The following is a 21,785-nucleotide window of genomic DNA, read 5'->3' on the forward strand; positions in this document are numbered from 1 at the left end:
GGCCTCCTGCTCTACCCTGAGCCCTTGCTGTGTCGGGCACAGTGCCCTCAGGTAGAGCCCCGGCCCGGGTGGCCTCCTGGTGCTGGCCTCACTGCCTCCTCTAGGCCGGCTGCTCTCTGCTGTCGCGGACACCTCCAGGGCTTGCTTGACCTCGGAGCGGGTCTTTGGGCTCCTCTGCCTTCCACTGCAGCTCAAGGATATCGCCTCGTGGGTTGGACCCCAGGCGTGCACCTTCCTCACCAGTGCGCAGCCACCTCCTCGAGTCGTATCGTTCCCCCTCCATCGCACCCTGTCCTGGGGGTGTCTACAACAGCGTAGGCTCGCGGTACCGGCCCTCTCCCGCCGAGCCTCACTTGGCACGGCTCATACTGCGGCACTGTTGCAAGCTCGACCCGGGGGCCCCATTAACTGATCTGCTCACCCACACAGGGACCCATTTACGAGGTTCCCACACTCCTCATCTCCGCCAGACAACCACGAAACTTCAAGGGCAAGGGACAGAGCTGGCAATCAGGCCACCATTTTGCCTGCTCCCCGTGGTGGCCTCGAGATAAAATATTTTTTAATTAACAATGTTCATGTGGTTCAAGGACAGGAAACTGGAAATTCTTCTAATGCTAATGAATTGGGGGTGCATTCCAGAAACAATCGAGGCATGCCCGGTGGGGGATCTTTTGCAGTGTGAGGTTGGTTGGGAAGTTTCCTGGATTGCCTTTTGCTTTGTCTTGAGGGGTGGCTGGAAGGAATTTAGGCGTCCTTTTGATTGCTTTTGTGGGGTGGTGTCTAGCATGTTTGGCTTGTATTGTTGCCACTGAACGTGCTCTATGGATGATGTCTTTGTTCTCCATCTTGTGCAGCAGCTTTGTTTGTGGAGGTTAACCTGGCTGCACTGTAGTATGTTGCCTTTGTGTTGGGACTTGTTGCTTGTGGAAGATGTGATTTTTGTAAGTTTGGTGTAAGCGTACCTCCTTATTTATTTTTGTACCTTTTTTTTTTTTATTTTTTTTTATTTTTAACATTTAGATTGGAAGGCTGGCAGGATGAATATCTCCTAAGGAGACCAATGGAAGAGCTCATGTAATTTATTTTTTTCCTTTTTCTTTCTGGCTTTAGTTTGTGGACTTCTGTGGGAGTGAGACGGCGGAGCATCCTGAGGTCATGTCTTTCTTGCAGGGCCGTTACCAGAAGACGAGTCCAGCATTCCTGGCCTCTACAGAGTTCCGCAATGTGATTGGCCGTTGCCTGAATCGTGTTCAGAAAAAGAAAAGCAAAGTCTATGTTTACATCAATGAACTCTGTACTGTGCTTAAGTCGAACTCAGAAAAGAAAAAAGTGCTACTAAGCAGCGCCCCTGCTGCTGGCTCAAAACACAAGCAGCCCCAGCATCCTTCAGGTGTTCCCTCTGGTGATAGATTGGCTGAAGAACGTGCTGATAGCCATGGGGAGGAATCGCAGGAAGCTGGGACAGATGCTCCTGCTGAGACAGAGGATGCAGGGCAGCATCATCCAGGTTCCAGGCGACAGATCCGTTACTTGGAGAATTTGCTCTCTGTCTACACCACAGAGATTCGCAGGCTTCAGGAGAAGGAACTGGATCTGGAGCAGCTGGACGATGAGGATTCCATCTACATTCAGGAGAATCGACTGAAACGGAAGATGATCCGCATCTTCCAAAAGCTGTGTGAGCTGAAGAGCTGCTGTAGCCGAACTGGCCGTGTCATCGAGCAACGTATCCCATACCGCGGCACACGCTATCCTGAGGTCAACCGCCGCATCCAGAAATTTATCAACAAGCCTGACAACTTTCCAGATTATGGCGACATTCTCAAAGTCATTGAGAAGGCCAACATCCGCCACAACTTGGAGCTGAGCAAGCGGCAGATGCAGAGCATGGCCGCTGACGCCTTCCGTGATGTGGGAAACAGATTACAGGAGCGTCGGCACTTGGATATGGTGTACAACTTTGGTAGCCACCTGACGGACAAGTACAAAACTGGTGAGTGAGATATGGTGTTTGTAAGATAACCTTATTGTTTCATTAAGGGGAACTGCATGTTTTTTGCACTCTGGTGTATTCCATTTTACCTGGAGATGGCGTTTCTTGCTGTGGTCTCTTTGTCTGTTGCTGTCTGTCGTCTTTGCGTCATCTTTCCCTCTGTCTATCTTGTTCTGTAGTTATTCCTAGTTGAGACTGGACCCACTTTTTCATGTTGAGGTGCTTGCTTTTATGTGGTTCCCATTGCTTGTTTTTCATTTGTGCTTCTTCCATCCTTGAAGGCCCTCAGCCGCTCTTTTTTTGCCTCCACCCATTGTCTTCGCTCTACTGCTGGGACAATGGCATGTTTCTATAGGTAGACTTGCCAGACTCGTGAATGCTTTCTAGTACATTAAGGTCCTGGTTCTTGGGCTTTAGACGCTTGAACATGTGTCACAGTATCCTCACCACAAGCTCCGAATACCTCCCTACCATCAAACCTGGAAGATGTCTAAGAAGGCATTTCTGCCTTTATTTGTTCTCAAATGCCAATTAAAAAAAAAGAAACGCCTCAACCGCTTAAGTGATTTTTAAAATGGTTGCACTGTGGCACCCACAGTAGTAGGGCGGGTGCCCCACATCCTATGCAGTCGATGGGACTTGCACAGGACTTGGACAGCAACCACCTGCACAGTATGGTGGCTCAATGAAACCAAATGTATTTCAGAAACTCTATTTTGATACGGGTGGGTATTGGAATGTGCACCACCTTGGGATTACTCTACAACTGAAAAGGATGTCTCCCTTCTGAACTTTAAAAAAAGAATAAGTTTTGTTCAAAACCAAACCTTTTTTTTTTAAACAGCTAGGAGCTGTACATATCCGTACAGTCATCGTAGCATCACTATTTTCCCCCATGTTCTCCCGACCAATTGAACACAACATATCCTAGATAAAAGTTCTCTCCTCCACCCCTGATGCCTCTTCCACTATTACTGCCTTCTCCACCTTACAATCCCTACTGCATGACGACTCCTCTCAGTTCCCACTGCTAACTTTCACGCCTAAATCTGTGTCCTCAACCATGGGGCACCCCATTTATATGCTATCTCTGCACTGACATGCATCGGCTGCTGCGCAAATGCTGTTATATCTACTCTCATGAGGACCTACAACTCTACCTCTCTGCCCTCTCATAAAATGGCAAAGGTTTTGGTGGGCTTTACCGGCCCGCAACATCCTGGGGCCCAAGTGTCTTAATACCGAGAATCCCACCAAACATTTGTTTTATTTTTGTGATTGGTATCACGAGGCCAAACGCTCCAGGTACTAATGGCAATTTTTTTAAAAAGTCTGCGCTGCTTCATTCGCATTAGCGACCAGTGGAGAATCAGGATTGTCGTGGAAATGCATGGTGGGACCCCCTTTCATTTCCATGGCAGAAACCAGTAGACAATGCGTGTGTCCTGGGAAGACGAGCTCTGTTAAGGTGGGGGGGGAGGGTGGTGATGAAGGGGTTGTGACGGGCCAGGAGGAAGGGCAGGAGGCTGAACAGGCAGCATCTGGGTGGAGGGTGGGTGCGTTGAGCGCTCAGGTTGTTCCGAACCCAGGCTTACATCGTTGGATTCAGCCTGGGTTTGGAGCAACCTGATTAGCTGACGCATGTACCAAGGGTGCTAATGGAGCAAAAATGAATTTCTACCACACCCTCTGACTCTCTCTCCTTCCTCGCTGGCTACAAAGCACCCTTAACTCACTCCTCCTGAACCTCAACTCGCTCTCATGGCTAATTACATAGCTTAAAAATGCTCTTGGGACACTAATCTCCTCCTTTGGGTTCTCGTACTGTGGGGGTAATGTAGACTGTGCACAATCTTAGGTTGGACTAGCCTGAATCTGCTGCTGATCCCAATGTCCCTCGATTTGTGACTCATCCAACCTTCCTAGATCTGTTTCGTAGTATTGGTTATTATTTTGTAGTAAGAAATTCAAGCTGCAGGCTACTACCCAGTCAGTCACTCGCCACCTCCGTACTATACATACAGCAAACCATTTCTTACTCGTCAGGAGACCATTATCACTAACCAGTGCTCGGTGCAAATTGTGTGCCCTGGATTGCTTTATACGTTGTGGAGGTTGCTTTGTTGGTGGGGGGGAGGGGCGGTAGGAGGGTATGCTATCTGCTGGCCATCTTTCTATTTGGGAAGCCTTTGGGAGTGCAAATGTCCCCTGCGCGCTCTCGCTCACTCACTCTGAGTGGTTAACATTTCAGCAAAGGAAATCGGGTCCACATGTGCATCAGAATACTGAAGAACCTTGCCCAACTATATAGGACACTCCTGTCACCTGAACACCATCTTAAGTTGTGAAATAACCAAATGTTTATCACTTTTAGGAATAAATTGAAATACGATTATAAAATGCCAAGTACAGATCACTTTGAGAGATGTTCCAAAATCGGAGTTTAAACACCAGAACTTGTAAAATAAACATTTAATTTATAAAATAATACTTGGGTCAACCTCAACGCGTCTCAGGGTGGCGTCTCTTCATCGGGAGCAGCAAAATTCATATATTTTTCAATGGTCCAAAATTCAATCTACAAAAATAAAGCAAGATCAAGACGCGGTTTTTGATTTAGATAGAGCTTGATACATAACTGATATTAAATGCAAACGTGTGCTTACAAGTCCTACCTTGTGGTTCTCAATGATTTAGACATGATCAATGCAATGGCATCGATACAAGATGTGCAAAATTGGATGACACGTTTACTATTTTTGCCTATTGTTACATTGAGTCCCACAATTGAATCCTTTGTCGGTGAGATTTATATAATGCTGAGCCTGTTCTGCTGCATACAGTTGGTGCATTTAAACGCCTCTTTCAGGTTCTGCTGTCTCAGTTTATTACCCAGGTGGATCAAATAGTTGTTTCCCAGAGCCTAGAAAAGTATGACCAATCTGGTGTCTCTTTTAGGACCAGTGTTTCAAGTAAACATTGGACGCCTTAATGGTGCGTATCTGAGTTGTTGTTTCAGATTCATCTGATTTTGCACATCTTGTATCTGCCATTGCATTGATCTTGTCGAATTGATTGTGAAAAAAGCATAATTTGTTATAAAAGATAATTATCAGTTTCCCATTTTACTAATTATATGACCCTATGATGTTAGGAAAATAAATATGCACAATGCTTATGTTTGCTCCTTGATTATCTAGACGCGCACAGCAGAAGCTGAACAGAAAGAAACCACACAAGGCTTCAGAGAAAAAATGGTCGGTTTCAAAGGCTTTTCTCCATTAAATACATGTAGCTAAAAATCAGAAGGTCTGGTTTCTGTCAAGTAACCTGACTATTACACCGCCTCTACTTTGAACTGGTCTGCATCATTATGCAGTAAAATAATACAAATTTCGTATTTACAGGATTTTAACGAGTAAAAGGGCCTGGTACGATAATTATCTGGTGGCCCACAAGAAGACAAATTAAGACAGACATCCCCCACTTAACCCCCGTGCATGGGAACCTAACCGGAGATCTCAATTTTTTTTAATCTGGGATTCCTCGTGGACAACAGTCTCGCCTTGGAATCACAAAATGCTTCTACCTCATGCCTGCGATTTAATAAGTGGAATCCTCACTTAACTCCAGACACAGAACTGTCACAACCATCTTCTTGGTATTATCAAGGATAGGCTACACAAATATTCTATAGCTGGGAATGCCCGAACACCTCACAAAAAAACACATCCTAAACATGGCAGCAAGACTACCCACATGACTAAATAGAAGAGCCCCCTTCATTCCGGCACTGAAACGCATAAACTTAAAAGCCCTGTGCATTGCCCATAAATCAATTCACAGATAAGGAGTTCAATTCATCCAAAGAAAATCTCCCGATACCAACCGAGAAGAGACTTCAGATCACCGACCTCCAAATTGAAACAAGACACTAAAAAAATTTGGTGGAACCGCTTTTCATATCCCATAGCCGAACTATGGAACTCGATCCCAAAGGAAATCAGGAAACCTAGATAAAAAGACCTACTATTCAACAGCCACCCAACCCATACCATTGCTGCTTCTACAAATCATAAGCCGGAAACGAGAAAGACCATGGATAAACTAAGAATGGAAAATCGTAACATAGTTACACATCCCCAGGGATCACCCAAAACCCATTAACCATTTCTCTCTTCTGCACAGCCCACGCTTCTCCCCTAAAAAACATACCCAGAGAGCTTGTGAATCAACCCACCAAAACACAAACGCACATCACCCTCTAACCAAGCTACAAACCCAATTACTGCAGACAACAAACAAAACACTGGATGCCGTTTTTCTGAACACGAACCCCAGCGCGCACAACACCCATCCAAAAAGCACACCCGCACAGACGCCAATTGCTCCTGCACTCGCCAACAGATGCATACATCTATCCTATCCCCCTCTCCCTTGCTATCCAATCCACTTTTACTTAGAGCCACATGAGCGCATGGAGACCATGGCAATGGCAGCAGCTCATGATAAAAATCTATTTAACGTAACAGCAAATTTTTGTGCATAGGCACACTATCCTCTGACCAAGGCCATTACCAAAACCGTTAACTCTGGATCTCTTCCAACCCATTTTGCCAGGATTTCAAAAAGTTAGCATAAAGGGCAGTGCAGTGGAGACCGAGGCCATCCCTGCCTTGTTACTTTGCCTAAGGAAATTCCCTGTAAGTATGTCCATTGGCCCTGCACGACAGTTTCTGCTTACACCAATTGTGACCAGTTGAAACATTTTGGCCTGAAGGCCATCTTTATAACTGAATTGCTGAATCTTCTGCTCTACTCCCACTAGCTCAGAGTACTTGCTCTTCTCCTGGACTTCAGTGCTATAGCTCTGCCTCGTAGAACCCCCCCCCCCCCCACACATATTCCACCAACCCTGCATTATCATTAAAGTATTAAGTAGTCCCTTTTTTTAGTTCCTCCACTAACTCTGGGCCCACAAATGGATTGCATTGAGGCAGCAATTACTTACAGGTCTTGAGCTGGATAATTCCCGCTGTGGTGAAGCATCAGAATGTCCCTTCGGAAGATGCATAGTTTGGGGCCCTAGTTGCCTTCCCCAGACACAAGAACATAATCCTTGCAGACCTAGGAAAATGCACTCCAGAATGGAAGGCATAGCCTGCCCCATGGATCTCCAAACGTCCACCAATCCAAAGTAAGGAGCCCACCTAAGCAGCCTTGTTTGAGCAGAGGAATGTCTCATCTCCCCCTGACCTTTCACCTGTTTGTTTTCTGCGCTCACCACTGTGAGAATTGTTGGCAAACCTTTCTTGCCCAATTTTTCTACAAATCCTGTTAGCAGAAAAAGCTCCATGGGCCACTGTCAATAGGTTCCGGCGGTCTTTCAGTCCTAACATTGTGCTGAGATCAACTTTTGGCATCCTCCATCCAACACTCCGACATGGTGATTTGTGTGGTTCTTGCCCTTCTTTTATTTTTAAAGTCCCCACTGTGTTTTTCATGTTGGAGATCCTTTCTTCGGCAGCCGAGGTTTATACTCGATCTTCCTCAAATCTGCCCTGAGTAGGGATAGCTCTGTTCTAACTTCCCCAATGTTCTCTCCAAGGGGCAGTCTTGTTCTCTCCAGTTCTTTCATTACCTGGGCTGTCAATGTGTAGTTGTACATGTTATTCATTTGGGACACATTTTTGATTCTCTTCATGTCATGGCTGCCTGATCTGCCTGCGTCCACCGCCGGTTCTAGCAATAGGGTGGTCGTTGGGCACCCCTTGAGGACCACAGATGTGCACTAGTACTAGCCATTTGTTTAGTTGGTTCTGTGAATAGCAGTCGGGGGGGTGGGGGGGTCTCCCCCCGCTACTTCAGTGTATGGGTTTCCGCTCTCGCCCACACCACCACCTCAGGGTTACCAGCAGTTGCAGGCCTCCAGATTTGGGCCTTTCATTGGGGTCCTTGCCACCGGATCTCTGCCCACTAGGTAGCTAGTTAGTTGGGAACCTAGCAGCGGCTTCAGTGTCCTATCACTTGGCTCTTTCCTTAAAATTTGGGGGCAGGGTGGTATTTATTGACCAGGTCTACCCCATGTCCCACTCTCTTACCTGATCCACTTGCTTTGGGTTGTAGGTGCCCGTGCAGATTTCATTGTTCCCTGCTTACTCTCCTGAGGTGCCTAATCTTGGATTGGGGAGAGGGACAGAAGACGCCACAAGCTCTCGCAGTCGGGGCTGCCATGCACTTGGTTAAATTCGGAAGCGGTTATGCTCTCACTGCACGATTCAACCACTTTCCTTTGGAAGTCACTACAATCATCCCAACAATCGCAAGCATAGAGAGAGGACACTGTTTTAACCTCTGCCAAAGACCTACTTTTGACAGCGCAGGGGGTCCCTCTGAACATTACCAGAAGTCTGTCACTGCGAGGAGTGGTTGACGTCGATTGCCTTGAAAAGATACACCGGCAACCAATGGGCATCCTCCACTAGCCATTGCCAAGTGATATTTCACTAACGGGGAGTTAGAAATGGGGTGCTGGGTGTATGTATAGAATTGAGCTGACAAGTGACTTTATGGCTGGCCTAGTAACTTGCTATGTGAATTGTTGCCCCCTGCCGGAAAAAAATAATATAGAGCTCCCATAGACCACACTTTTTATTTCTTAAGGATCCCTCAGCAGATTCCTTGATTACAGCAGCCAAGAAAATGTGAATCAAAATCTTGATCTCCATCTTCTGCCCTGCCAGAAGTGTGCTCAAAGTATGATGCCGCGATTAGGGTGGCAAGCTCCACAGCTCTGCTAAGGACATATGATGCAGCCCTTTGGAGATCATTGTCAATGTTTGCCAGCGACCATAAGTAGGTTTTGCTGGAGATAATGAAAGGAGATGCCACAGTTTCCACAAACATCATAGGTGTGGTAGAACCTCAGTTACTGCCATGGCCTGACCTTGAGGGGTCTTCATTGGCCAGACTGATGGCCCCAAGGTTGACCCTCAATAAAAAATCTGCTCCCATTCTCTCGTTACTCTCTTCGTGGCCCAAGATGCAAGTAGTGCAACTGTGACCACTGAGGGTTTTGGGGGACGCTATCATGGAAAATGAAAACGTGTGTAAAGGATTCATAGATTGGGCTAAATGGCCAAGTGGGTTGGATGCGCAAAAGAATGAAGTCTTCCAAATTAGATTTTCTTAATTTTTCCCTTTTTCTTTGGCAAAATGGATTTCAGTTTAAATGCAACTTCTGTGGGGGTTTTATTTTTTTCCTACACTTAATGCCTGTACATTGGTCTCGTTTCGGCAGATTGGAATGAGCCCAAATGAAGAGATTAACTTTATTATGAGTTGGATTAAAAAAAGTGGTAGGCTTGAAGGGTCAAAATTAACAGTTCTGGAATTGTGAAAATGGTTGTAAAAAGTCATTAGTTTATTTATTTTTTTAATTCTTTTTGGCTCTTTACAGCACAAACCTAGTAGCGTTTTATAACCAGAGGGTGCCAGCATTGGCCATGGCATTTCGTACAGTAGTACAGTACTTTTGGTAGCAGGAGGGAGGTATTTGTATGTGCTTTGTGGGTATTGTTTAAAGAACCGCGTTTTGGGTAACTGAAGGATGGTGGTGGCATTTCGAGTCTCTGCTGATAGTAGTGGAGCTCCGTCCCTGCACACTTTGACCTCTGACAAAAGCCCTCCATCTTTTTTATTTTTTTCCTCCGAAACCCCGCTCATTCAAGGACATGCACCGCCTCAATCGGGAATTAAAGTCTCCTACGAAAAGAGGAATGCAGAGTTCCAAAAAAAGCATTATTGAAAGGAGCCTATTCATATTCTCTGATAGCAATGTGTAAGGCATGGATCGGGTGGGGCCTATTCTCTATCTGAGAGTAGCCAGTGGCTACATCAAAAAGAAAAGGTTTAGGATGCGATCCTACAAGTGTTCTTCACCTGAGGAAAGGAGATCTGTCTGATGCCTACTTCTACATTCTAATAGAGACGAAACGCAGGAAGTGCCTCCGGTTTATGCTCCGAGGACTGTCATTATCCGCCTCCAGCACATCAAAATGCATGGCTGTAGTCTCTGCCCATTTTTGGAAAGTGGAGAAGATATTGTATGCATCTCTGGACGACTGGTTCATCCAGGTAAACCCTGGTTGCTTTGAGCCTTCTAGTCAACCTCAAAATGTCTGCATTGATTCCTTCTCTGAAGATTCATGTTCTAGGCACAGAAAGGGCAAGCTTGTGCCTCTGAGTGAAGAAACTATTGTATATCAAGGAGAACTGCCTAACTGGACCGAAAGTAACATAACCTGAACAAGAAAGATCTCTCCTCCCCTGGGGGTGATTGCATTTTTTGTTGCTCATGTGTGGCTTCACTTGAGATCTCTGCAAAAGATTGTAGAGGATCCATGGTCCCAAAATACATGCCCTTGCGGGACAAACTGTAGCCTATAAGACGAGAGCTTCCCTCCATTGGTGGTTTAAAGTGGAGAAAATGCTTTGGTGTTGCCTTTTCATCCCCCTTAGAGAGACTAGTCCGTTGTCACATATGCTTCCTTAAGAGTTTAGGATTGGTGGTGCTCATGAGTCCTCTGATCCCTCGGGGAGTCTGGTCAGAGATGAAGACACATTGCATAAACCTGCTGGAATTCCCATTGGTGCATCTGCCTCTGAAAGCTCTACTACCCTCAGTACAGTTTTCTCTGATTATAATTCAGACGGCCAATTATGATAGCGATGCATTCTGAACAAGTATAGCGATCAATTTTTGGAACTGGCCGATAGCCAGTAACGTATCCATCAGAGCGAGGAACTTTCCAGGAATCAAAAATATTAAAGACCACCTCCTGTGGATGTCATTCTGTCTGGAAAACAAATGGATTGCAAAAAGTAAATTAGTTAACGCTATTTTCGCAAAACTGGATAAATCCTTGGATGAAATGTGTTCGCTACTGCCTACAATGCAAAACAGTGTGTTTATCAATGCTCCAGTGTGGCCTTGCTCGGACCATCTCCAAATGTTGATGTAACCACAATGAACTCTTCCTGCAAACAGGACAACCCGTCTAGAATGAAAGGCAGCATATTATGTTACAGCCTGCAATTTCTGAATTTGACCGCATTGCTCCATCCTTCCTCCAGCATCGCCATCCTAACCAAAATTTACACTCAAATGGAAGTGATTCTTCTTGTGGTCCCCGGAGACGGGAGCTGACCTGACTTCGTGGCAGACCAGAAAGATGTTTTTGTTACCTACTTTCTCTGGCTAACTCAGGTTTGAAATGTCTTTGTTACAATACAATCTTCCATTACTTAGTATAGAAAAACATTCTCGTGAACCTTTACCGTTCCACTTAATGAAGATGTTTATGGCGGGTCTTAAATGTCCCTCTCCTTGTTCGGAGCGTAAGTGTTTTAGCCAAGGTAATGAGCGCTTTTTTTTTTATAGCCTGTGCACAAAGTAACGGTTGTTACCAGTGCTCCAGATCAAATTTTGAGGTGGGAGTATTTTACTCCCTATTTTTAAACTTTGAGCGTAAATGTGATTTCAAGAGAGTAAAAATGACTTTTCTCCTTTGCAAGAGAGTACAATGTATGTGACATCCAGCCGACATATGGAAATCATTGCTATGCGGAAGCATTCTGCATTGTGAAAGAATACACCTTTCGTTATTTCTCAAATGTTTGGCCATTTGATCTCTCCTGTATATATTTAAATGTTGAAAGCGTTCTGGCTTCTGTCAAGTAACCTGACCTTTGCACTGCCTTCTGCTCTCAACTTGTGTGTAAATGTACACAGGAAAATAATAACGTTGTCGTATTTACAAGATTTTCATGCGTAAAAAAACGCCTGGTACGCACCTTATCTGGAGGCCTGGTTGTTACAATTGCTCGAATGACAGTTGACCTAATTTTGAAGGTCAATTGATATATATGCGGGGGGAAAACCCCCACCAAAACATATATATATATATATATATATATATATATATATATATATATATATATATATATATATATATATATATATATATTTAAACAGCCATAGTGAAGGGTTGGTAGTGATCAGTGATGTAATCAGTGACATTTGTGATGTCATCTTTGATGTCCTGAGTGTTAGCCTTAGCAGTGCACGGTGGTGGCGTGAGTTATGGTTGCTTAGCTTATCATAACTGGCGATTTTCAAGTGTTTTTCGGTTTTACTTGGAACCATAACGTCCCTTTAACAACGTTTTTTTTTCTTATTGATTGATATATATATATATATATTTCTGAGGCTTGTGGAATCTGCTTAGATCACATGCTGTGCATAGGCCGACATCTAGTGGAAGCTGCGGAGTATTAGTTTGTTTTTCGAAACTCGAAAATGGGCGTCGACACAGGGCGTGCCAGTAATACTATCCCTAGTGTGACATCCACTGTACCCAAGATCCCTCGCGCGTCTAGGATCCTCAGATTGTTTTTTTCCGCCATACTCGTCGGAAGCATCTTGCGGAGTCCCCTGGCCTTAGCCATACTTTTGCTAAAATTATAAAATAATAATCTATTGACATCCTTCCCCACCCCAACGTCGAACTTCGACACTCGACGCCGGCTGGAGAAGAAATCGACCGTCGGCTGCTGCACGACGGATTTGGGCCTCGGAAGGCCGCTGGCCTCGGCCCAGGCCTGGTAGGCCGCTGGCCTCGGCCCTGCAAGTAGGGAGAGTGGGGGGGTGGTACATACTCTACACTCTTGGTATATAGGTACACCTTATATATTTCCTACACTTAACAGCCCGCTGCCTCAAGGTGCGTATGGAGGGTACCCCTTTTCAATTCTGCCCCAAGTGCAACCGCAAATACCCTTGGGTCGACAGGCACGCCACGTGCAATCTCTGCTTGCCGAGGGACCACCCCGAAGCGAACTGCAGAGCGTGTAGTAGGTTTAAACCTAAGACACTTAAGGACCGTTCGACGAAGCGTTGGGCCCACCACGCCAGGCAGGCGGCCATGGCAGCGGAGGGCGCCTTCAGCGATGGCAGCGACACCGTACTTTTGGGGGGCGAGGGCATTACGGCGTCGAAGGACAGCCGAGCGCAGGTCCCCGACCTCGGAAGGTCGTCCGGCAGGGCGGCTATGGGGAAGACCCCCGGCGACGCAAGCGCTTCACATACTACACACACTAAGTCCAACCGAGACTCAACGACGTCGAGTTCTCGGAAAGAGGCACAGACAGAACGGTCCGACTCCTCTGGGCGCTCTCGATCGAGATCGCCGCATGACGCCAGGCAATCATCCACTCTTGCCAAGAGTGCCTCGCTCCCTAGGCTAACAGAATTTCGATCGTTGGAAGACGACTTCCACCCCCAGGCCGCGCTCCAGGAGGCAGAGCCCGCAATTAAAACCAGCAAGGTCCCACGCTCGAAGGACAGGGACACCTCTCCCGATCCTCGACGCCAGGCGTCGAAGAACTCCGGAGCCACTAAGGGACAGGGAAAACATTTTTCTACGCACGGGGAGGGGGGAAAACAGCAGAGGAAACTACCTGTACATTCATCCACACCTGTGAGACACTCCAACCCCCCTAAACAGACAGACAAGTCCAGGTCTGCTGGTAGGTCCACCCTACAAACAACCAGCAAAGCTACTCAGGATAAATCCCATAGACTTGCTGAGAAAGTCATTCCCAGTTCCAAAAAATGGTCCAGTGAAGACATAGATGGGGTCATGTCAAGAATGTCTTCCTTGGCTGATTTTTATGATAAAAATCCTGAACATTTCCTCTCGTATGATCCACAAGGGGCCGCACCCTCAGGCTCTACTTATCCTATCCACCCGAGTAAGATTGCCCGGTTTGAAATCCTGATGAGGTCTGAACCCTTCGAGGTACAACACCATGCTCTCGGTATCAAGGAGAGGCTTCCTTTGGTGGAGACCAAGAGTTTGATATGATAGAAGAGCAAACCGGGACGGGATACTATGGGGATGATGAGGACCAGGAAGAAGAAGAGGATGACCCGGAAACATACAGAGTAGATTCCCCGGTAGAGAACGAAGCCCCGGTTACCGACTCCCCGGTCGATAACCAGCCCCTCCTAAATGAGGTTCTCGCTCGCGCAGCAGAACATTTTCACATTGACACCCACGGTGTACAGGAGGAAAGGGACTTCGCAGAAGAGTTAGTGGGAGAAAGGAGGCCGGTTGCCCAGACCATCCCTATCCTTAAATCCATTCAGCGAAGAATAGATCCGTCCCTGGTGAACCCAAACCTCACCAGAGCAGTCAATCCCAGGGTTGAAAAACTTTTCAGGGCAGCTGAGTCTGACCCTCTCTATATAAGATAACATCTGAAGCCAGACTCCCTAGTTGTTACCAACACTCGTAAGAGGGCTGGAACACCCTTGTCTTCGTCAGAAGCTCCTCCCGACAAGGAGAGCAAAAAACTATACGGTTTCGGCAGGAAGGTAGCCTCAACGTCCGCCTATCAAGCAAGGATTGCTAACTCCACCACCCTGTTGGCCAGCTACAACTGCCATCAGTGGGAAGAAGTCGCGGCTCTCATAGCCTCTGCTCCTGAACCGTTAAAGGGCCAATTAGCTCGGATTTCCGCAGAGGGTAGAGCCGTGTCTGGTTGCATTTTGAAAGCAACCTTCGACGCCGCGGACAACGCAGGCAGATTGATAGCAGAAGGTACTGTTATCAAGAGACATGCGTGGTTACGGCAGTCTGGTTTTGGTTTTGGACAGAAACTCAGGCATCATTGTTAGACAAACCGGTGGAAACCGATCTATTGTTTGGGAAGGCGGTCGAAGACGTACTGAAAAATGCCAAGGACACTCAAATCCCTTGGCCAGTTAACCAATAAACCCCCAACCAGAGAGGGAATAGTAATTTTCGTCGCCCATGCGGCCAAAATTCCCAGAGAGGATCTAAATATTCCCAGGGGCAGGGTACACAGTGGAGCAACCAACAGTCTACCCAGGGTTACGGCAGAGGTAATAGGAGAGGTCGTGGTAAAGGCAGAGGCAGCCCCAGCAAGGGAGGCGGCACGCCTCCACCAAAGCAGTGACGCTCAGTTCAGGGTCCCTTCTCACGCAACCCCAGTAGGGGGACGCATTTCAAACTTCACCCAGGCTTGGGAAGGGATCACATCAGACAGATGGGTGCTGTCAACAGTATCCACAGGGTACTGTATAGAACTACTGCAGCGTCCCTGGAACCATCCTCCACGACAAAAAGTACACTCCCTAGAACATCAGAAGATTCTCCTCGAGGAGATCGCCATTCTTCTACAAAAGGACGCGATAGAACTCGTCCCGGGACACCAGGTAAACAAGGGTATTTATTCAACTTACTTCCTTGTGCCAAAGAAAGACTTGACAATGCGCCCAGTATTGGATTTACGGCCTGCCAACAAGTATGTCAAGCCCCAAAAATTTCGTATGACCACGCTACAAGAGGTAATCCCCCTCCTAAAAAAGGGGGATTACATGGCAACCTTGGATATGAAAGATGCTTATTTTCATATTTCCATGTTCCCAGCGCACAGAAAGTACTTGCGCTTCAAGGTGGACAGTCGCCACTACCAATTCAAGGTACTGCCCTTCGGGATAGCTTCAGCACCAAGGGTATTCACCAAGGTACTGGCGGTGGCAGCTGCACACCTACGCAGGGAGGCAATCCCAGTGTACACTTATCTGGACGACTGGCTCATAACGGGGGAAACCCCCAGGAATTTGCAGGACAAACATTCAAAGGATTATCGACCTCCTCCACGAATTAGGCTTCTCAATCAACGAGAAGAAGTCAAGCCTAGTGCCAAGCACCTCAAAACAATTCCTAGGAGCAATCCTGGATACCCAGGAGGGGTTGACCTTTCCTTCAGAAGAAAGAATTCGGAATATACTACTGCAAATTCTGCATTCAGTCCAGTCAACAAATAACGGTACGCAAAGCAATGCGGTTACTGGGCATGATGGCGTCATGCATTTACCTGGTCCCCCACGCGCGCCTGCGTCCCATGCAGGAATGGTTGGCGAAACAGTGGTCTCAGGCAAGTGGTCAGTGGGACGATCTAGTGGTCGTTTCGCCAACACTTGTACAAAGCCTCCACTGGTGGACAAGAGAGAATCTCGCAAAAGGGAAACCCTTTTACTATCCCGAAGTACAGGCAGTAGTCACTAAAGATGCATGCCTGACGGGGTGGGGAGCTCACCGTCTCCACCACACAGCACAGGGTCTCTGGTCTCACTCAGTGGCCAAGAACCACATCAACCTGCTAGAGCTTCTGGCAGTATTCAGAGCGCTTCAGGCGTTCGAGCCCCATCTACTAAACCTGTCAGTGCAAATCCGGACGGACAGCACTACAGCCATGTTCTACCTGAACAAGCAAGGAGGGACTCGCTCGCCAAATCTGTCCAAGCTTGCCCAGAAAATCTGGATATGGGCACTCAGACGGAACATCTTCCTGTCATCGCAACATGTTCCAGGGGAGCTCAATTCCCTAGCGGATGCTCTGAGCAGACTCCCCCTCCAAGAGGAACACGAATGGGTTCTTCACAGAGAGGTCGTAGAAGATCTCTTCTCTCAGTGGGGTTTCCCCACTATAGACTTATTCGCCACAAGCGAAAACAAACAATGCCCAGGATTTGCATCCAGGTTCCCCCAACCAGACTCGCAGGGGAGCGCCCTATGGATGAACTGGTCAGGGATGTTTGCGTACGCTTTTCCACCAACTCATCAGGAAAGTGGTGAACAAGATGAACAAGGAATCGATGGCGCTCGTCCTAGTTGCTCCCATGTGGGCAAGACAACCGTGGTTCCCACACCTACGCAAGATGGCGGTGTGCGAGCCCATCAAACTTCCAGCCTGGTACAACCTACTGTCCCAGCACCAAGGTCAAACAGTGCACCAGCAACCCAACTCAATGAACCTGGCAGCATGGCTCCTGAGGTCATAGAGTTTGGACATCTCAATTTGCCACAGAGGTGTATGGACATCTAAAGGAATCTAGGAAACCAAACACAAGGCACTGTTACTTTGACAAGTGGAAGAGGTTCGTTATCTGGTGCCAGAGTAGTCAAATCAACCCAGTTGATTGCACTCCTTCCAACATTGTTACACACATGCTCCACCTGCTAGATGCAGGATTGGTTTTTAACTCACTAAAAGTAACCCTGGCAGCCCTCTCAGCTTACACCACTTCCCATAGCAAGGTGTCGTGGTGGAAAGTACCAGTAGTTAAAGCCCTCATGGAAGGAGTAAAGAGACTTCACCCACCTATTTCAAACCCACCACCAGGTTGGGACCTTAATGTGGTGCTAGCCAAGCTCATGGGCCCCCCTTTCGAACCCATGCATAAAAGCAGTCTCAAACACCTGACTTCTTAGTAGCTATTACTTCTATAAGAAGGGTCAGTGAAATTCAGGCTCTGTCAGTGCAGGATCCCTTCTTTACTATCCATAAAGACAAACTGGTTTTAAGTACACACCCTAGGTTCTCACCTAAATTTATATCAAAATTCCATGTAAACCAGTGCATAGAGCTTCCGGCTTTCTTCCAGAACCCGCAAAGCTCTGCTGCGGTATAACTACACACCCTAGATGTGCGTAGGGCGGTCCTCTACTATGTAAATAAAACAAGACCGCTAAGGAAAACAGATCAACTGTTTGTCTCCGTAGCTACAGGCAGAGAGGGGGATCGCGTCTCTAAAGGTGCCATCTCGAAGTGGATTATTAACTGTATCCAGCTGTGTTACTCTCTGAAAAGACTTCCTTTTACGCCAAGAGCCCACTCTACTAGAGGCATTGGGGCCACTCTGGCTTTCATTGCAAATGTTCCCCTTGACACCATTTGCAAAGCAGCTACTTGGAGCTCTATTCACACTTTTACTCAGCATTACTGCATTGACACCCATTCCAAGGCAGATACACAAGTGGGACAAGCGGTTCTAAGACACTTATTTGCTCATGATCCTTCTCACATCCCACCTCCTTCTTCTGGTACTGCTCGCTAATCTATGCACAGCATGTGATCTAAGCAGATTCCACAAGCCTCAGAAGGGATTCATTACTCACCGTAATCGTATTTCTGATGCTTGTATCTGCTTAGATTCACATGCGACCCACCCTTCCTCCCCTCCGAGAGAAGGCGCATGATTGCTTGTAGTCTTACCTTTCTGTCTATCTGCTTGGATTAGCTGTACTCGCGCTACTCCTCATGCTACCTCATGTCAGAAAAAATACAATCTGAGGATCCTAGACGCGTGAGGGATCTTGGGTACAGTGGATGTCACACTAGGGATAGTATTACTGGCATGCCCTGTGTCGACGCCCATTTTCGAGTTTCGAAAAACAAACTGTAATACTCCGCAGCTTCCACTAGATGTCGGCCTATGCACAGCATGTGAATCTAAGCAGATACAAGCATCAGAAATATGATTACGGTGAGTAATGTATCATATATATATAATATATATATACACACACACACAAAATTTGGGTAATACCCAAAGTAACATCTGATGCATAACGTTGCCTTTCTCGTCACTGCTGCCTCAGCCAGGGAGACTTAGCCAACACCAAGCTCTTTCTACCATAGAACCACAGGTTTTCATAAATCTGATGCCTTTTTAAGGACATGTGTCTTATCTCTGATTTCCTCTTCCTTTAAATTGTTTTCAAAGCACTTTTCTCTAGCAGGTAGAGTATTGTATACATTAGATGAAAAGAGAGCTCTTGGATAACTATATTGTCAGGTATAAGATATGCGACATTCTAGCCAAAATGTCAGTGCGTTCTGCACAAGCATAGCAGTCTCAAAGCAATCCATCTCTAGATGGATAGTATCCTGAATTCGATAGTATCCTGAATTCTGTTAGCTAAAACAAACTGGGCACTCTCGTGCTAACCTACAGTGCACGAGAGGTAAGACAGCTATGGAAATCTGACCATACATTTGCTATACCTTACTGCCTGGACATAATGGATCCTCCCATCTCTCCTTCGGAACCTGGGAGGGAACTTCAGACGAGATTGATTTCAAGGGGGTATGGTACCACATGACTAGGCACGATTGACACCCTTGCATTCTGTGTGCCCTCATGTGTACTACTAGAGATGATCGTGAACACATGAGCCAGATATGGCAGGATGTTAAAATTGGAATTTGTTCAATGATGCATTTTTGGGGTGGTGATGGCTGTAAAAAAGCATTGTCTAAATGACTTCCCTTAGGAGTGTTAGTAACAGACTCGGCGGGGGTTTGATTGAAGCCAAGTTGATGGCCTATAAACAATCTATTGTCCCTGCAATTATGTACTCATTGGAGGGACTTCAGAGTTCTGTTTGTTGGAACGACTTGAGGTGAAGATTCTGTGCGCTTTCTTTGGGCTTTCTTTGTTCAGTACCTGTGCAGGCAGTCGGGCCGGAGCTTGGCTTACAGTCAGACTTCATTGTCATAGAAACTCGCTGTTTGCAGACTCTGGGCATAAATCGCGCTTGAAATGAATTGTGAGGCCAATCTTTTGAAAACACTGTTGTACATGCTTGTCGGGTCTCAGAGTATTTGGTACAGTGGGCTGGTAAAAACAGTTATGAGCTATTTCTCAGACATTGGTTTAAGTACTGTTCCTACCTCAATGATTGATTACCGTCTAGCTAAAATTGAGGTCAGGACGCCATCCTTTGACCAAGCTCCATCTACAGATGTATTGGCACTACGTCCCAGGTATCTACTTTACACCTATCAGGGTCTATCTGGGTGTAGCCCACATAGTTATTTGATGAAGTACCGTTCTCCTGGACTGGTGCAATTTACACTCTCGGGTTCGATATTCTTCCAGTGTTTTTTTCTGGTGCCCGGACGGGTAATACCCTGAGTGCTTTTAGAACCTGTAGGTATTGTGGTAATGCAGTGGAGACTGCTCGTCATGTCCTGACCCAGTGCTCTAGTCTCCCTATCTATGTATAATGGGGGGGAGGGGCAGAGGGAGTTTATGCGCCTTATCGGAATGTAATATTTGGTCCGATCAATTTTGGAGTCTTGTATGGAGCGGAAGCTTTTATTCTTACTGCGGGGCGTATCACATTTGGGAAAAGGTAAAACCTCAATTAAGTGCATAGGTGTTTTGTTTTGTGCTTACTTACGTTTAGAATGTTTCTCTTTTAATTGTGTGGAATTGCATATCATTGTATGCTTGTAATTGTTTCAATGTTGTGCGAAAGGTTTATTTACCATATGCACAAAATAAATAGAATTAAAAGATACATTTTTTTTGGAGATATTACAAATGGGCATAGATGTTAAGTGTAAGTCAAATATATAAAGTTTGGAAATATCGACTTTCAGGTTCAACATGCTATTAAACCTAACATTAACAGTAAACGCAATGTAACCTAAGGTTAAAATGACATTCCAACCAGCATGCCTGGAAATGTATTTTTAGATTGGCGTTTGTGATGCGATTAGTATTGTGTTTTGTATATTTCTGTTGTGCATATTTTTGTCCTTGTACTCCTAATGTGGTGTGTAGTGTGGTGATTGCTGCAAATCGATGTGAATTATGGCATTATGGGTGTGTTGGAGCAAATTAATAAGAGTTGTAATTGAAGAACCTAGATACCTAGCAGACTATTTCACACACACCTCCTCACAGCCCACCAGATCAGCTCAAACTCATTGGTTAAATGTCCCTAGGTTCAAGCTACAAGGAACAGTTGGCACAAGCTTCCCAGTGCTTGCCATAAAACTCTGGAATTCCTTACCACTGGCCCTCAGAACTGAACCATCTTTCTCGCTCACCTGTGACGTGTGTGTATCTGAGGCTTGTGGAATCTGCTTAGATCACATGCTGTGCATAGGCCGACATCTAGAGGAAATTGCAGAGTATTCGTTTGTTTTTCGAAACTCCACTGTACCAATGATCCCTCACGCGTCTAGGACCCTCAGATTGTTTTTTTCCACCATACTGGTCGGAAGCATTCAGCGGAGTTCCCTGGCATTAGCCATACTTTGAAAATTATTGTTATATTTCCCCTTTTTCTCCACCTTAACGTCGAGTCACCGAAATTCGACACTCGACGCCGAACCGGAGAAGAAAGCGACCGTCGAGAGCTTCACGACAGAGTGGGCCTAGGAAGGCCTCTGGCCTCGGCCCTACAAGTAGGGAGAGTGGGGGGTGGACATACTCTACACCTTATATACTTTCTATATATTCCTACACTTACCAGCCCGCTGCCTCAAGGTGCGTATGGAGGGTACCTCTTTCCAATTTTGCCCAAAGTGCAACTGCCAGTATCCTTGGGTTGACGGACACGCCACGTGCAATCTCTGCTTGCCAAGGGATCAACCCGAGGCAAATTGCAGAGCGTGTAGTAGGTTCAAACCTAAAACACTAAAAGACTGTTCCACCAAGCGTTGGGCCCACCACGCCAGGCATCAAGAGGCCATGGTCGCGGAGGGTGCCTTCAGCGACGCCGTACTTTCGGACGGCGAGGGCAACACACTGTCGAAAAACAGCCAGGTGCAGGTCTCCAACCTCGGAAGGTCGTCCGGCAGGGCCGCTATGGGGAAGACCCCCGGCGACGTAAGCGCAACCCACAGCACTTCCAAACACACAAAGTCCCACCGAGACTCGACACGCACGTCGAGCTCTCGGAAAGAGGCACATAGGGAACGGTCCGAATCGGCGTCCTCTGGGCGTTCTCGATCTAGATCGCCGCATGACTCCAGGCAATCATCCACTATTGCCAAGAGTGCCTCGCTCCCCGAGGTAATCGAGGTTCGATCGTCGGAACACGAAGCCGATCTCTAT

General features: G+C 46.6%; 1 protein-coding gene across 3 annotated transcripts in view; it reads left to right on the forward strand.

Moving 5' to 3' along the window:
* Positions 1-21,785, forward strand: part of DAXX (death domain associated protein) — a 281,310-nt gene that overhangs the window by 58,999 nt on the left and 200,526 nt on the right. For all 3 annotated transcript variants that reach the window (XM_069635217.1, XM_069635216.1, XM_069635218.1), the window contains exon 3: positions 1,114-1,996. In XM_069635217.1, coding sequence (XP_069491318.1) covers positions 1,114-1,996 — 883 coding nt within the window. The remainder of the gene's footprint in view (positions 1-1,113; positions 1,997-21,785) is intronic.

Source organism: Ambystoma mexicanum, chromosome 13 (assembly GCF_040938575.1).
Source record: "Ambystoma mexicanum isolate Mex_15411 chromosome 13, UKY_AmexF1_1, whole genome shotgun sequence".
Lineage (NCBI taxonomy): Eukaryota > Metazoa > Chordata > Amphibia > Caudata > Ambystomatidae > Ambystoma > Ambystoma mexicanum.